Source organism: Protopterus annectens, chromosome 2.part0 (assembly GCF_019279795.1).
Source record: "Protopterus annectens isolate FY-2018-M chromosome 2.part0, PAN1.0, whole genome shotgun sequence".
NCBI lineage: Eukaryota > Metazoa > Chordata > Ceratodontiformes > Protopteridae > Protopterus > Protopterus annectens.
In genome coordinates, this window is record NC_056728.1 from 1,158,572,009 (window position 1) to 1,158,591,329 (window position 19,321).

General features: G+C 33.0%; 1 protein-coding gene across 1 annotated transcript in view; it reads left to right on the plus strand.

Moving 5' to 3' along the window:
- Positions 1-19,321, plus strand: part of SEC31A (SEC31 homolog A, COPII coat complex component) — a 1,704,034-nt gene that overhangs the window by 1,588,667 nt on the left and 96,046 nt on the right. Inside the window, exon 27 of the mRNA XM_044060384.1 lies at positions 14,034-14,092. Within this exon, the coding sequence (XP_043916319.1) occupies positions 14,034-14,092 (59 nt within the window). The remainder of the gene's footprint in view (positions 1-14,033; positions 14,093-19,321) is intronic.

Below are 19,321 nucleotides of genomic sequence, written 5' to 3' on the forward strand. Positions count from 1 at the left end.
GGGTTGATATGATGCCGAATCTGTAGGTTCTTTACCTTCTTTTAGTAATATCACCACTGCTTTCTTCCAAGGTGCCAGTACTATCCCCCTGTTTTAAAATATTGTTGATCAAACCTTTCCAGATCTTGTTCACCCTCTTCCCTTATAATTTGCAAATTTCAGCAGGGATAATATCTTCCGGAATACTACTTTGTTGATTATACAACATGGCTTTTATTTCATCTCTTGTTTGATTAGCTGTTAATTGTTGAACATCATCTTTCTGTAATCTTGCCATAACTCTTCCCTAAATCTTTCCATTTGTGCTTTTTCTTGATTTCTCTATTCTTCTGCTTTATACAGTTTTTTATGCAATCTGTGAAATATCTTTGGTACCAGTATAGGTTCTCTGGTTATTTTTTTCTTGTTATAAGCTCCGTACATTTGGCTGCATTTCTTTTTCATTTTTGTTGCCCAAGTTATAGTGCCTGAAGAATTTATGTTCTAGAGTTATCAAAAACAGAATTGTTTGACCAGCAGCATTTCTGAACTAATACATAATGTCCAAATACTTCATTATTTTCCTTTTAACACACTCCTCTTCTTCTATATGATTCCCCTTCTTTTGAAAACTTTAACACTTGTCAGCCCCTCTAAGTAATTGCTGCTACTTTTCATTTATACCATGCTTTAAAAGTCCATTTTTATTTTATATTCACTAACTATCCCTTCTGAAGTAATTTCTGTCTTCCCTAATAACTTTTGAAATGCATATTTACCATAGTTTTTAATAGGTGTATGATCTGGTATTGTTATTGACTGAGTTTCAGAGCTTTCAATGAAATCCACATGATGATGTGAAATACAATTTCTCTCCATCTAAGTCAGTTATTATATCATGGGGAATGATAAGTAAATTCTTTTTTTTTTAAAACAAGTTTATTGTTTTAACATATAAGAGAAATATCATAACAATTTTATACAAATAATTAAAAATAGGTATTATTATAATATTCAACAAAACAACTAAAGTATTTACAAAGACATCCACTACAATCAGATCAATTAATTAAACTAAAATACTATGCTATTGAAATTAGAATTTTTTTAACAAATTTTGTAAATTATCCCATACAATAAAATGTGATGTTTTTCTAGTTGTTCTCATTCTAATTGTGCTTATTTCCATATGACACATTATATTCATAACATTTTTAAATTCATTGAACGAAGGAGGTATATCTGAAATCCAATTTCTAGTTATTATTTTCCTAGCCACTGCTAGGATAGACCATAACAAGGGAAGCTTAATCTTTTAACACATTGAGGTACAGGTGTGTTGAATAATATAAGAGACTTAGAAATAATGAAATTATCTGTAAAAGAGCCTGTAAAATTCATTAATTGACTTCCAGTATTCTTTCAACTTCATACAGTCATAAAACATATGAGCCCAGTCAGCATTAATTTCTACATTACATCTCTTACATAGATTATCTTTATTATTAATTTTATTCATCATCAAAGGTGTATAAAAGATCTATGTAAAATTTCCATGTATAAAGTCTCCAGACAATGGAAGATGTAGTTCTATAAGCAGATTCCAATATATATTGTTTATCTTGTTGAGTTGGTGGGTCCCCATTAATAGAGGTGAAATAATTCCAGTATGAATCTACATTGTAAAAGTTTCTTGTCTGATAATTTTATGTATATATGAAAGTTTACCTTTATCAGAAACTTTATGCTGTAAATTTATTATCAAGTAATCAATCAGTTTTGGAATAGATTCTTTAACTGTTATAGACATTAGATCTATTCTATCAATGAGATGCTGTCTAAAGATCTGAACCTCTAACCAGCAAGTTTCTCTTAGATCAAATTCTTGTTTTAAGAAATCTAGATTTTTAACTTTATTATCAGATATCAGCTGATACCAGTACTTTAGATTATTATCTATAGCTAAATGAGCTCCTTCAGAAGTAGATGACATAAGCATACCCTGAGTATAAATTATAGGAATACAATAAAATTCCATTCCCTATACTTAGGGTGCATGAATATAAAGTTACGATAACTAATAATAATATTTAATGGGTAACAGACCATATGTTTAGGTGTAATAGGTGAAGTACAAAATTCCTTTAGCAACCACAACATGGAGTTATTTATAATCATATTTTTATGTGTTAAGGAGATTTTCATGAAGTGCATACTAATTAGCTCCCAATAATCTTTCCATTTTGCGACATATGACCGATCTATTAATAAAGTAATAACTTTTGTAATAGAAGAGATAATATATAAATTAAAGTCTGGAAAAGAAATACCCCCTTGAGACCAGCTATTAGTATGTTTCTTTAATGCAATCCTAGGTCTATTAGGTGCCCATACGAAATTTAACATTAGTGTATTCAGTTTCTTTATAGTTATTTTTGTAGGTGAAAGTATTATTGATTGTATTAAGTATAAAATCTTGGGGAATATTATCATTTTAATAATTGTAAGTCTCTCCTCCATAGTAAAAAACATATTATTCCAGGTATTAAAAAGATTTTGTATATTAAGAAAACAGGTATTATAGTTATTATATATAATAGATTTAATTTCTTTAGATAGTATTATACCTAAATAAGTTATCTGACCTGAGTTGGGTACATATTTAGTAAAATCACTAATGAGAATATTTTTTCGTGTATATATAGGTAGTATTTTAGTTTTTCTTCATTGAATATTAAACCAGAAATACTTTTAAAATTCATCATTTTATCAAATAAAGACTGCATAGAAGAATTAGATCCTGCTGATGTAATTAGAACATCATCTGCAAAAGTTGAATTTTGATGTTGTATTTTCTTCTATTTCAAAACCCTCTATGTCAGTACTGTTTCTAATCAAATTAGCCCAAGGCTCCATTACTAAAGTGAATAATAGTGGAGAAAGTGGACATCCTTGCTTTGTACCTTTAAGAATGGGTATTTTTGTGAAACATATGTTCCTACCTTAATATAAGCCAGCGTTCCTTTGTATAAATGCTCAATTAAATTTACAAATGCATCAGAGAAATTTGTGCACTTCAGTAAGGTAAACAGATAGTCCCAACTTACTGAATCAAATGCTGAACCTATATCAAGACTAATAAGTGTTAAATCTTTCTTTTTCCTATTTGCAAATTCAATTAATGTTAAAGTTCTTCTTATATTATCAAAAGTATTTCTATTTACAATGAAGCCCGTCTGATCTATGTCTATAATGCCGGGGATAATTGTCTTCAATCTATCAGCAAAAATACTCATAAACATTTTAAAATCAACATTAAGTAATGAGATGGGTCGATATGAAGAACATCTAGTTGGATCTTTATTAGGTTTTAAAATTGGTGAAATAAATGTATATTGCCAAGATGGGGGGGGTTATTAACTCAGTTTGGGCCAGAATAAAAACCTTATGTATTAATGAATATGTCGTTTTAGAAAGGATTTTATATATCTCTGGTATAATACCATCATTACCCGGTGCTTTGTTTGATTTAAGCTTATTTATTTGTGTAATAACTTCTGTATATGAAATACTCTTGTCCAATAGTTTAATCTGTTGTTTATTAAGCTTTTTATTCATGTTTGTGGTTATAAACTCCTTTATTTTATCTTTAGGTTCCATGTTAATGTTGTTATGGTTAATCTTGTGAAAGTGATTTCTAAATTCATCCAGTATTTCTGGTATACTAGAAACATTCTTCTTTTTCCTTAGAGAAAAGATTTCTTTGATATGGTTTTGTTTATTCAATCTTTTTGTTTTATTTTTAAGTCTATGTAAGTATTTGGGGCTTATTGAATAAGACAAAAACTTGTATTTCTCTAAAGTTATTTTAACTTTATGAGTTAAAATTTCTTTGTATTTCTCATTTAGTTTGTTTATTTTTTCAGTAACTTTCTTGTCCATAATATTTTCTTTATTATTATATTTATAAGAGTCTAGTTTACTTTGAATATCTAACAATTCCTTATCCCAAGATTTCCTTTTGTTATTATACCACCTGATACTTTGTCCATATAGATATGATTTTAAGGCATCCCAAACATAGACAATGGAGACTTCAGGAGTATTATTTATGTCTAGAAAATGTTGTACTTCTGAAAGTATATATTCTTTATAGTCTTTTAGCTGAGTTAAGTATGCTGGTATCCTTTTGATCTGAACATTATGAGTATTTTTTATCATGAATTCAAAAACAATTGAGTTATGATCAGATATAGGACATGAAATGATTTTGGAATTAATTAAATCTGTTACCATCTGGTTAGAAATAAAGACCCTATCTATTTTTGAATAAGTTTTGTATCTGTTAGAAAAAAGGTGTATGGTAATGATTTTGACTCTATCTGATTATTAATATCATTCAAATGATAAGAATTAGCAAAATCATTTAAATGTTTTGCATTAGATGTAATTCTTCTTTTCTTTATAGTGGTAGTATCACTTTCATGTAGTATACAATTAAAATCACCAGCTAAAATAATATCCCTATAGAGAATGATATGATCTTATCAATATGATGTTTCACTGTATTAATACCAATTCCAGGTATCCAGTATACATTAATTAAAGTGTAAGTCTTCCCATTAATTTGTATTGTAACCATACAAAACATTCCTTTGTCATCCTGATAAGACTTAATGGTTTTAGGAATGGGCATACTTTTATTCCATAAAATAGCCACTCCTCTTTTTCTGAGTGTGCTCTGAACTAACCAATACTGCATACTTATTAGTGGCTAGTTTATCAATATCTTTTTCCAAGAGATGGGTTTCTTGCAGGAAGACTAGATTGGCCTTGTGTAGATTAATGTATCTTATTAGGCTTGCCCTTTTACACGGATTATTCAATCCATTAATGTTTAAAGAAATTCCTTTTAAAGATGTCATTTGGCATTTTAAAACTCAAGAATCTTATGATCGAAATAACAAATAACAAGATAAATAATGTTACATCTCCTCTTTTAGGTGTACCTTTAAATATAGCTGTATTTATTAAATCTCTTATGGGATTTTGTATAGGATTCAATTTTGTTTGTAGTGACAATGAGTGTACAAAATATATTGTGGATGTCAAAACTATATACATATAACAATGAACAAGTGAAAATAATGTAAGGATTAAACCTTGCATCCCGCCTGGAGTTGAAAACTCCAACTTAGAGCAGTATTTACTACTCAAGTTAACCCCCTACCCTAAGCAGCAGTACCTCAGCTACCACCTTATCAATTTAATACTAGTTATATTTAACTGAGGTTAACAGTTTTCAATTCAATTATCTATCAAGACAAAACTACACATTTGGTAAAACAGCATCATATAAACTAAAATAAACTTTTTTTTTTTTTTTTTTTTTTTTTTTTTTTTTAAACTGTTCATACTATTATATAGATCTATGTAATATATAACACTTGAATTCTAATAGCATTCAAATAATCTTAATGTTAGAAATCAAGAGGAGAGAAAATTATGTTCTAACATTCATTTAAATCAAAAACTTTGGCTAATATGATTCAGACATTACATGCATTAAGATGCATCTATTTTCTGTCATGTGAATTCTATCAACAGCTTCCAAAAAAATCTTGAATTGTTTGTATATGAGCATTTACTTAAACTCATTATTGTCAATAGAGTAAAATATTGTATTCATAAAAATTATTATAAATCATATTGCATAGTTATGCAGATTCTCAGAAACACCTGCGTTACCTAAAAAAAAAAAAAAAAAAAAAGCCATCACACACATAAACACAGACACACACACATACATATATACACACACACACACACACACACACACACACACACACACACACACATACATATACACATACACATATATACATAGATACACACACACACACACACACACACATATATATATATCTGATCTCACTGAGTTGTGTGTTAGTAGAGCACTATCCTACTTGCTGTCCCTAGAATAAATCTGTCTGCTTTATACAAAATAATGCACAGCAAACACATATTAGTAACCAGATTTTACAATCATGCTAACCTACTGCTTTAAAATATATCACATGACATTTCTTCCAGAATACAGTTATAAGATTATTTATGCTTGCCAATCAGATGAATTAAATGAGTTATAGTAAAGTATATGTTTGGGACACAAGTTTTTAACACAGATTATTATGCTACTGTTAAGTAGATTTTCAAAAACATTTAAATAAATGTTTCATTTTCTATGCCTTCTAAAATAAGATATTTACTTGCTACAAGAAACTACATCATCCAAACTCATCATAACTGACATATTTTATGAATAGAGTATTTTTCCTGAATCTGTGGTGTGTCAGTGTGATAACCTTGTCAATGTTTATACTAACTGCTTTCAGTTTCTCTGTGAAAATTCTGTGAGTGAAGCTTCTGAGGAAACTCATGGGCACTATGCATGAGACAGCCCACATCCCAGATTGTCTCCCTTAACATTTTGGCGGGAAACTTATTAAAACTTGTGGCAAACATTCATTTTGTCAATAGAGTAAAATATTGTATTCATAGAAATTATTATAAATCATATTGGATAGTTATGCAGATTCTCAGAAAAAAAGCCATCACACTCACACACACACACACACACACACACACACACACACACACACACACACACACACATATATATATATCTGATCTCACTGAGTTGTGTGTTAGTAGAGCACTATCCTACTTGCTGTCCCTAGAATAAATCTGTCTGCTTTATACAAAATAATGCACAGCAAACACATATTGGTAACCAGATTTTACAATCATGCTAACCTACTGCTTTAAAATATATCACATGACATTTCTTCCAGAATAGAGTTATAAGATTATTTATGTTTGTCAATCAGATGAATTAAATGAGTTATAGTAAAGTATATGTTTGGAACACAAATTTTTAACACAGATTATTATGCTGCTGTTAAGTAGATTTTCAAAAACATTTAAATAAATGTTTCATTTTTATGCCTTCTAAAATAAGACATTTACTTACTACAAGAAACTACATCATTTAAACTCATTATAACTGACATATTTTATGAACAGAGTATTTTTCCTGAATCTGTGGTGTGTCAGTGTGATAACCTTGTCAATGTTTATACTAACTGCTTTCAGTTTCTCTGTGAGAATTCTGTGATTTGAAGATTCTGAGGTAACTCAAGGACATTGTGCATAAGACAGCCCACATCCCAGATTGTCTCTCTTAACATTTTGGCGGAAACTTATTAAAAACTAGTGACAAACATTCATTTAACAGTGTAAATGCATCTAAACATGACAGAACCTCCACAATGTATTCCACAGATCATCACAGCCTCTATGCAAGTGAAATTAAACTCAAAATTACCAACAAGCAATAAAACTCAGCATTCTTCTCCCAACTCAATTTTCATACAAATCCTATTATTCACTGTGCCCACACAGTCTAAAGCATTTCTATATATTAATAAAGAAAAGAAAAGAGAGTAGAAAATAAAAGGGAGTGAGGCAGAAATAAAAATGTAAGAGAAAGCTGTAAGAAGTATATACAATGGAATGTTACTTACTGTTTATATTAATAGAGTTAAAAATAAAACATATTATTTACTCTTATTTAGTTCTGATTATTATTAGTTAAAGCATGACAGATTATTTACAAACAAGCATAAGCAGTATAATCAAGAAAGTATAATTAGAAATAGCATTTGAAGAACTTATAAACTTTTACAAGAAATAAATATGTTATTATTCTATTAATGATATTTTCATTACTGTTCTCTCCTGCCCTCCCCACCCTTTACCCACTACATAATCTAAATAGAATGTCATTATTTAAACAAAGAAAATAATAAAAGAAGAAGGAAAAAAAAGGTAAAGATAAAAAAATGTATCAAATTACTAACCTTACCTTTTTCAGAAAGAAAAACAAATCGAGTCACAGCCTGCCATTAAATCCTCAGGCATTTTGACTGGTTATGAAACAAAACATTTCTTTGCACATAGAGAATAACTTTGATTAAATCTTTTCCAAAATATTTGTGGCTTTCTGGAAATGCAGGAACTATATTAAAAAATATTAATAATAAACTAAAATGATGAGAGAGAAAAAAAACATATAACAAATCATTTGTTTTTTAGTCTCTTCTTCTTCTCTGAAGTCTTCCAGGAAGCTTCAGTTGCCAATCTCTTTAATGAAGAACTAGCCCATTCCATTTCTTCTATTTTATCCAAAATCCTTTTTTCTTTGACAAACAGTAAAGCAGAGTCTAAATCATCGAAGACCTTAGGACCATCAGGAAGGAAGATTTTAAGCTTGGCAGGAAACAGAAGGTATGTTTTAAACTGTGCTTTTTAAGCTCCCTTATTAGTGGCAGAAAAACTTTTCTTTTAGCAATTACCATGGAAGAATAGTCATTGTCAAAACGCACAGTTGTCTCATTAAACTTAACAGGAGCTTTAGCCCAAGCAGATTTAAGAACCATCTCTTTATCAAAAGATGATAGAAATCTAACTATAACTGATCTAGGATAGTTTTTGTTAGAGTTAGTATTAGCTATAGATCTATGTGCTCTTCGATACCAAAGAGAATGCTTCTGGTAAATCTAAAGTTTTAGGGAGCCATGTTGTTAAAAAAGAAGTAATATTGTTACCTTCAATATTTTCTGGCAGTCCAAAAATCCTAATGTTATTACGCCTAGATCTATTTTCCAGGTCATCCAGCTTTGTTTGTAAATGTGTATTTTGTTTCAGCAGAAACTCAATGTTGATTTCCTGTTCTTGTATTTTATTTTCCATGTCATTCACAGCTTCTTCTATGCCTGTCATCTGGATCTTCTGTTGTTGCAGGTCCATATGTAACAAGTCTATTTGTTTTGTAGTTTTTCTATGAAAGTGTCTATTTTAGTATCCATTTTATCCATCTTAGCAGTAAGTTGATGGACTATAATTATCAGAGACTGAAGTTCTTTCTTGATGCTGGAGTCTTGAGAATTTGTCTTACTGGAACTCATTTCAGACTGATAAACTGACAGGAAAATTTCCAAAGTAATTTCTGACAGGAATATTATTAAGATTTCCTTTCTTTTTTAGATATAGTTCAAGAACTATATAAAACAAACATATTTAGAAAGAAAATTACTTCAAGAATTAATTTTTTAAGTAATTAATTCCTGTCAATGTAATGAAATTGGTGGAGCTGAAGAAATCTGCTGCTATCCTGTGTTCATCCTTGGCCACGCCCCGATAAGTAAATTCTGAGTGCGTCCTACTGTATTCTCATCTTCCGTATCAAGTACTCTCTCTTGTTATGTTTTCCCTTTTAAGTCCCACTGGTAAATCCTCACCATTTCAAGTCAGTCTCTAGTCCCCACCATTAAATAAAATCCCCTGTTTAAGCTTATTATTTTCTCAAAATTCTGTTAAGGCCCATTATAGTAATTTTAAGTGGAATATAAATACATGCCAGCATAATCATCTTTGCCTGCCAGTAACTCTTTGCTGCTGTAAATCTGCCATTATTGTCTTTTATCCCTTCATATGTCATTGTTTCCCCTTTTGTATTTTATGTTATTACTTACAATTGTCTCTGCTATTCTGCTAAAGGTCCACCTGAAATCCTTTCTTCATCTAATTCACGTTTATTTGTATCCAGATGTAGCTGCAGTATGTAACTTTATTTATTTATTTCCAGTTTGATTACTGGAGAAGTCCACTGGCTCAGAGAACCCGTTTTCAGTGGAGGCCCGGGGAGAAAAGCTCTATAACACAGAATACAGTAAAGATACAAGTCTATAAAAGTTGCAGTTAAAGGAGCAAGTTACAAATATATGAATTCAATACAAAGCATAAGCAACTTAGCTCATTGTGACAGATCATATGGATTATACTGTACAGATTCATTTAGACACATTCATTCATTCATTTAAAGTAAGAAACTATTTACATACATTCATTTAAAGTAAATGCATTTGCACTTCACTTCTTAAAGTAATTCATTACTGTTGGCTTTTTTGCAGTTCCTGAAAAAACAATTTACGTTCATTGTTAGTATTGATAAAGCAGCAAATCTGATAGCCAGTAATCCCACATAGTATACATAATAGTTCTTTTCAGTATATGTTGTTTTTTTTGTATGCAGTCGCTTCTCATCTCTGTCTGAACCCTTCTCACATTTTCTCAAACTTTTCATTTCAATGAAAACAATCTAGAAACAAAGAACTAATACATAAAAATTAACTGTCAGCAAGCACAGAAAACGACACCTCCACAGGGATCATCTATCCTAAAATTAGGGTTAACCATGCTATTGCACTTATTAGAGCCTTTGTTCCGAGTTACTCATATTGTCCTTATCTCTGCCCTCCACCTAAATGTTAAAAACAACTCCCATCTTTTCAGTGAACATTACGTTTTACTCTTAAGAAAAAGTGCATTGGCTAGCCTGAAACAAACTAAGTTGTGTACTGTTAAATGTAATGAATTAAAGCACCAAGGTCTTTGGGAAGGTAGCTGGCGGTATAACTGTTCACTTCCTACAGTTTAAGTGCCATTTCCTGTTTTATTTATTTATTTCACTGAACAGTTTGTCAGTTTCCTTTAAAAAGTTAATTGCATCGTATCTTGCAGATTCACAGAAAAGGTCACTATATTGTCAAGATCCTACCATAGTTAATTGCCTACACCTGTAGACTACTTATTTTAGTGGAAAAAAATCCAGGTAGTTAATTTCATAAATACAAGAGAGAATTGTTTTTTTTTTTTTCATTGTGTTCTCTTGTAAGTCTTTTTACTTAAAGAAAAGTCTGTAGCTTAGACTAAATCATTAATGTAGACATCTTCCTGTATAAAAAGATCCTACCATAGTTAATTGCCCACACCTGTAGACTACTTATTTTAGTGGAAAAAAATCCAGGTAGTTAATTTCATAAATACAAGAGAGCATTCATTTTTTTTTTCATTGTGTTCTCTTGTTGTAAGTCTTTTTACTTAACAAAAAGTCTGTAGCTTAGACTAAATCATTAATGTAGACATCTTCCTGTATAAAAAGATCCTACCATAGTTAATTGCCTACACCTGTAGACTACTCATTTTAGTGGAAAAAAATCCAGGTAGTTAATTTCATAAATACAAGAGAGAATTGTTTTTTTTTTTTTTCATTGTGTTCTCTTGTTGTAAGTCTTTTTACTTAAAAAAAAGTCTGTAGCTTAGACTAAATCATTAATGTAGACATCTTCCTGTATAAAAAGATCCTACCATAGTTAATTGCCTACACCTGTAGACTACTTATTTTAGTGGAAAAAAATCCAGGTAGTTAATTTTATGAATACAAAAGAGAATTGTTTTTTTTTTCATTGTGTTCTCTTGTTGTAAGTCTTTTTACTTAACAAAAACTCTGTAGCTTAGACTAAATCATGAATGTAGACATCTTCCTGTATAAAAAGATCCTACCATAGTTAATTGCCTACATCTGTAGACTACTTATTTTAGTGGAAAAAAATCCAGGTAGTTAATTTCATAAATACAAGAGAGAATTGTTTTTTTTTTTCATTGTGTTCTCTTGTTGTAAGTCTTTTTACTTAAAAAAGTCTGTAGCTTAGACTAAATCATTAATGTAGACATCTTCCTGTATAAAAAGATCCTACCATAGTTAATTGCCTACACCTGTAGACTACTTATTTTAGTGGAAAAAAATCCAGGTAGTTAATTTTATAAATACAAAAGAGAATTGTTTTTTTTTTTCATTGTGTTCTCTTGTTGTAAGTCTTTTTACTTAACAAAAAGTCTGTAGCTTAGACTAAATCATTAATGTAGACATCTTCCTGTATAAAAATAGGGAAGAACTTATTGTCTTTTAATTCTATGTATAGAATTATCAGTACACATTTACATTCCCCAGCAGCCAGAGTTGAACGTTATGCTAACTTTTTCTTCTTTCCAGCGTTTCGTATCTTGCTATAGTGTAAAGTCTGGAGTAAGAGTATATTCTTAGTAGTATTGGCATATTTGCAAGTCACTGACAAAATCTCCATCCCCTACCTTAAAATTTAAAATACCTCCAACTGCATATTGTACAGATTTTTTATACCAATAATAAAATAACATGCAGTTTGTTAGGAACGTTTTGTATAGATATTAATAAGAACAAAAAACTGTTTTACTTAGTCGCTTCTTGAGGCCATTCAGTATCCTTCTAAATATTAATGACCTAAAATTGGGGTTTGTGTTACAGTTCTCCCACCAGTTTTATATAGATACACAAAACGCACATACAATTTATTCTCGCAGTGAACCTATGTATGTCTGTGTCTATATATGTGTGTATGTATATATGTCTGTATATATATATATATATATATATATATATATATATATATATATATATATATAAACATATCTTTCAGTTATATTAAACAGTGGAGATGTGTAAAAGGGTGGAATAAAAATGTGTCAGGTCTGCTGTGTAACTCATGTCATGAAAAATGTGACATCCTCACAAGTTTGCATCCATTCTTTTAGTTTTTTTTAAATTGCATAAACCTGCTATATTTACAGTATTCACCAAAAACTAATCATGGAAAAGACGGAATGGAGGAAGTTTAGGAATAGATCAAAAATCCTGTACAAATTATGAAAGAGCACATACATGGAAAGAAAAAAGTCAGGACATAAATGAGTTTTTTGGAGGGTGAGGAGTTTGTAAAACTTGGGAATGGGTAGTGTATAATTTTTTTAGAGGAATTTTGGTGTAAGAACAGACTAGGTGAAGGGAAATCCCTACTGGGGATACATATGTGGGGTCTGTATCATTTAATCGAATTGTCAAAATGTCGAGCACCCTTCCATCGACACCTAAGTGTCGAATGTCCTCTTCAGCAAACAGCCACATCATCAATTTCTTTCCCAGGGAAAGAAATTGCTCAGCCGTTGTTTGAAATCTGCCCTTTTCCCTGCTGTAGTGCGATCTCTGAGTTAGCATATTTACTTAGGGGGGTGTAGGGGGCACACTCCCCACATTAGGGAATGTGGGGGCGAAGCCCCCCACATCGTAGTGTTTGTTAAATTGTGTCATTCGTATTTGGGATACTGATTTCTTTCCCTTGGAAAGAAATCAATGATGTGCCCATTCGGTGAAGAGGACGTTCGACGGTTAGGAGTTGATGAAAGGGTACTAGACATTCTGACAGAGTAAGTAATGTAGACCCCATGTTTGCAGGCTGGCTAGATATGAGAAGACATCTTGGTGTTTGCAGTTTTTTTTTCATTTGATTTAGCTGCAGGTCTGACTGAAACAGTTGAAATATTGGTGGTTTGGATTGTAAGGGTTGCAAGGTCTATGAAGAGGCAAAGAGGAAAGATGTGCAGAAGTTAATGAAAGGGGTAGTTTGTATTTAAGAGAAGGTATATATATCACAGTATACCCTGTCAGAACTATTTTTATTTAACTGCCAAGGATTATCAGCCTGCTTCGATGTTTTGAAGTAAATGAGGCTATATTGTCTCAGTTAAAGAAGATGGTGGAGACTTGAGTAAGGGTAGGCAAATGTACATCTAACTATGATTTAATGAGCATACTTGAGTACAAGGTATACACAAAATGTTTCTTTCTATTTTGAAACAAGTCCACAACATTGTACAAAAAACTATCTGAATAACAGAAGGTACAAAGAAAAGACACTCTGTGGGGAGTGAGGTTGACAGACACATTAAAGTTGTAATGCTTCCATGACCTTATGTGGCACCTGTTATATGACAGCCATATTGGATGGTTGGAGACTGCTGTTGCAGTATAAACCTATGCATAAGAGTACTGATGCCTCTGAAACATGCTGATTTTATCTCCCCAGGAGAAAATGGTTTTGGCTCTTTTGGAATCAATGCGGTTAAATTGAAAGCCTTGACAGTCTTTATTGATTTGATTTTAGGCTATATCTTGCAGTTTAATTTTTGCACTTATACATCCAGATAGTATTGTGCATCCCAGTGTTTTTTAATAGGACAAGTTTTGGTTTGATACATTTTGCTTTTTTTCCTGATAGGACCTCAGAATGGATGGAATGATCCCCCAGCATTTAATAGAACAACCAAGAAAACAAAAGTAAGTATGTCTGAAGGAATGAAACTGAAATACTTGCATTGGAGATATAATTTACAATTCATAACTGCTTAGTTACTGGGAACATTTTGGCAAAGAAAAGGCATTAGTCATTGCTGTACTAGAAAATTGTGCATATATTTATGTACAGACACACACACACACACACACACACATATGTGTATATATATATATATATATATATATATGTGTGTGTGTGTGTATATATATATATATATATATATATATATATATATATATATAAAATCAGCATGATGTTTCATCGAATATGTTCTTATAATGACGGTGAGAAAGAAGTGAAGCAGCTTTCTCATACTGAGATTGTAGTACAGTTGGCTTCGGAAAATTTGCCCTTTCCCAAATTTAGAGTGATTTCAGACTTGATATATATATATAGTTCATAATTCATAGGTTAGTACTAAGCTAGCTGCCCTTGCGAGCCATTTTAAGCTTAGCCAATTATCCCTTGGGAGACTCAAACCCTGCACCTTGTGTTTGTAAGGCAGACACCTTATATATATATATATATATATATATATATATATATATATATATATATGTATATATGTGTATGTGTGTGTGTGTATATATACACACACACAGCAGAGGGTGTGGGGAATGCTTTGGGCTTGTCCCATGCAAAAACACTGGTTTCTGGGGGGGGGGTTCGATCCTTTGTAGAGTGATGTGTATTTGCTGCAACACTTTGTTGTCAGTGATATATCCATGCTGACATTTTTGCACATCAGCAAGTTATCATGCTTATATATATTTATTTTGATAGATATGCATGTATGTTTGTGAATATGTGCATTGTGTGTGCATGTATGTGGGTGTGCCCTTGAACACTCACCACAAACATACACAAGTATGTATGAGTGTGTGTTTCTGTCTATATATATATATATATATATATAGTTCCCTATCAGAAGCCTGAAACACTATAAGCTTGAAAATCAAAATCCTGAAACCAAAAGCCTGAAAATTCAAAATCCCGAAAACCCAAAATCCTGAAACTCAAAATCCTGAAAACACAAAATGGACATACTGACGTCATTGTGGCTTTGCTATTGTTAGCCCTGTGGTGTTAGGTCATGCGTTGGGTTCAGGTAAGTGTGCGGTTGGTTTTATGTTAGGGTTAGGGGCGGTTTAAGTGAGTTAGGGTTAGGGCAGGTTAGGCATGTATGCAATAGTGACAAATATTGGGGTTAGGGGCGGTTTAAGTGAGTTAGGGTTAGGGCGCGGGTCAGGTGAGTGTGCGATAGTGACGGACCTTAGGGTTAGGGTCAGGGTCAGTTGGTAGATATTAGTGTCTTTATAGTGACATATTAGCATTATTTGTGTTTTCAGGATTTTGAGTTTCAGGATTTTGGGTTTTCGGGATTTTGAATTTTCAGGCTTTTGGTTTCAGAATTTTGATTTTCAAGCTTATAGTGTTTCAGGCTTCTGATAGGGAACCATATATATATATATATATATGTATATATATATATATATACATATATGTATCACACACACACACACACACACACACACACACACACACACATACAGTGGATATAAAAAGTCTACACATCCCTGTTAAAATGTCAAGTTTTTGTGAATAAAAAAATGAGACCACAATAAATAATTTCAAAACTTTTCCCGCCAATAATGTGACCTATAACCTGTACAATTCAACTGAAAAACAAATCGGTTAGGGTAAAAATATAAAAAAATAAAAAACGTACACTACGCTAGTTGCATAATTGTGCGCATACTTAAACTAATATTTTGTTGAAGCACCTTTTGATTTAATTGCAACATTCAGTCTTCTTGGGTACACACCTGCCATCAATTAAAGAGACTCTGATTAACCTCAAATAACGTTCAGCTGTCCTAGTAGGATTTTCCTGACATTGACTCAGTTGCCTGCTACAGCAAAATCCGTGGTTCACAGAGAGCTTAGAAAGCATCATAGGGATCTCACGATAAAAGGTATCGGTCAGGAGAAGGGTAGAAAAAATTTTCCACAGCATTGGTTATACCATGGAACACAGTGAAGACAGTCATCAAAAAGTGGAGAAAATATGGGACAACAGTGATGTTGCAAAGAACTGGATGCCTCTCCAAAATTGATGTAAAGACAAAACGAAAACTGGTCAGGGAGGCTGCCAAGAAACCTACAGCAACACTGAAGGAGCTGCAGGAACTTCTGGCAAGTACTGGTTGTGTAATACGTATGACAACAATCTCCTGTATTCTCCATATGTCTGGTCTATGGGGTAGGGTTGCAAGACAGAAGCCCTTTCCTACACAGAAAAATATCCAGGCCCAGCTAAAATTTGCAAAACCATACATCGTCTCCCAAAAGCATGTTTGAAAATGTGTTATGGTGTGATGAGACCAAAGCTGAACTTTTTGGACACAATTCCAAAAGATAAGTTTGGCGCAAAAACAACATGTCGCATCCCCAAAAGAACACCACCCCCATGGTGAAGCATGGTGGTAGCAGTGTCATGCTTTGAGGTTGCTTTTCAGCTGGAACTGGGGCTTTAGACAAGGTGGAAGGAATTATGAACTGTTCCAAATACCAGTCAGTTTTGGCCCAAAACCTTCAGGCGTCTGCTAGAAAGATGAAGAGGAATTTCACCTTTCAACACAACAATGACCCCAAGCATATATACAAAGCAAGAAAATAATGGCTTCACCAGAAGAAAATTAAAGTTTTAGAATGGCTCAGTCAGTGCCCAGACCTAAATCCAATAGAAAACGTGGTGTGACCTGAAGAGGAAGAGTGGGCAAATATTGCCAACTCAAGATGTGCCATGTTGATAGACTCCTACCCAAGAAGAGTGAATGCTGTAATTAAATCTAAAGATGCTTCAACCAAGTATTAGTTTAAGGGTGTACACACTTATGTAACCAGCATATTATACGTTTTTTATTTTTTTATATTTTTTCCCTTAATAGATTTGTTTGTTTTTCAATTGAATTGTACAGGTTATAGGTCACATTAAAGGTGGGAAAAGTTTTGAAATAATTTATTGTGGTCTCATTTTTTTTCTGTCACAAAAACCTGGCATTTTAATAGGGGTCAAGGTGCTTGGATGGGTACTTTCCAAAGGGGACATTTTATTAGTGGGTATGTCTAATTAGGAGGAATGTAGATGAACCTTGGTATTAGACCTGGATGATAACCCCAGCAGATAAGCTGTGCCAGACTGAAGGACATTTTTAACATGGTGGTGAAGGAGAGGTGGTTATCAACATAGGTACCCACATCCCGGATATTTTTTTTCCCTTTTAAGGACAGTACCAGAGATTTGGCAAGAGAAGGGGGTGGCCTTCCCAAAGGCGACTGACTGTTCTTTTTTTTGGCATTTAAGGTGATCCTTTTGCTGATACACTATGTACTCACCAGACACTGGTCTGATAAGGCCTTACTGGAAAGTCAGTGTTAAAAGGGAATGTGACAAGTGCAACCAGTTTGCATTCATCTGAAAACTTATGCTTAGTCCTTCAGCATCTGATATTACTTCTGAAAAGTAAATGCCAAAGAGGAGGGAGCCCAGAGCAGTACCCTGTGGAGCACCACTGTGGTGGGATTATTCTGATGCCCCTTGCATTCCTAGTGTGAGTTCTTTCATTGACACATTTAGTAGTCAGCATTTGAGATAATGTTGAGTTGGGAGGTTTTACCTATGGTACATGCATTTTGGTATGTGAGTATTTGAAGGCCTTGGTAAAGTCAGAGTAAGCAGTATATATGTATGGTCAGACCATTGTTTAGGCTTCCTTGACTCTGTAAAGGAAATTAACTGTGATGAGTAGACAAGGATCTGAGAATCCAAATTAGTTTGCATCAAAGATTTGAAGTTGTCCTGTATCTAATTAGCTGGACAGTTGTGCATTATGCATCTTTGCACAGGACACTAGCAAGAATAATAATAGATTCATAATTACTGGCATTAGTTATAGGGCTGCCTATGTGTGGTAGCAGTTTTGTGACTGTTCTCCATTCTTCTGGGGCATAGCCAGTGGCAGTAGTCCATTTGGAAGAGACTTGAGAGGATGAGCTACCTGGTACTTATCATTTATTAGCCAGCAGCCTAGAATATTAATTGGGACCTATGGAACTAGTGTTTTTGATTTTGGAGTGGGCTTGATAGAGCCTTATTCAAAGTGATTTTGAGAATGGGGATGACATTGAAGTGGGTAGTTCACTTGAAGTAAGAGTTAAATTTGTTTGCAAGGATATTGGTAATGATTTCAGGGTTAGAGTGGGATGTGCTTACATAGCTGAATATTACTTCTAAGTTACCTGACATAACTGAAGAAGTTGTTGTGAGGATCTTCAGAATCAGTGGCAACTCTGACCTTGCACTGTTTACTGATGTTCTTCGTGTTTCAGTGTTGCAGTCATCTCATTTGGGATATCTGCCTGCAGGTAGCCCTCAGCCGGCCTGAATACCAGAGTCTTGGATTCCTGCTTCGGATGCTGTCTCTTCTTCCATGACATCAGGTCATCAGGGGTATAAAACATGCAGCCAATGCCATTACATCAGTCATTCTTGCCTGAAGCAGAAGCAGTTCGCAAGTGCCGGTCGGCCGACTCCTGAAATTTTCATTTTCGAGTTTCAGAACCGAAGTCTTCAAAAAGCTAAGCCCCCCATTGGGGATCTTTTTCTTGCTCTTAACTGATGTCAGTAAAAGTTAACAATTGTATAACCTGTTGAAAGCAAATACCTCGTAAAGATTTTCATTCGTACTGCATTGCTTGCTTAGGCCCAGACCACGACATTCCTCACTGTTGGTTTTGTCTCTTATTCAACCCCCGTACTATTCGTCATCGGTCTATATTTGCAGCAAATTATTTTGGTACTCTCTTTGCAGACTAGCCATGGCTCTGTGGCACACAGCCTTGAGCTACCAAGTGCACCTACAAGCTCAATTCCTGCCAGGCAAGCTAAATTCACTGGCAAAACCAAAAGAAAAAGAGCAATTCCACCAAGGCACGACTCCACTGGTATTTTCCACATGAACAAGCTTCATTGAAACACTTTCTTCAGAATAAAATCATAAACGCTGTTATCACTACAGATGCGTTTTCGTCCTCTAATGACGTATTCAGATGAAACAGAAATGCATACCTTTTACAATTCTTCCCCTAAAATACCCTCCACTTAATTAATACTGCTATCCAATTGGTGTATATTCTTAATGTGGTCA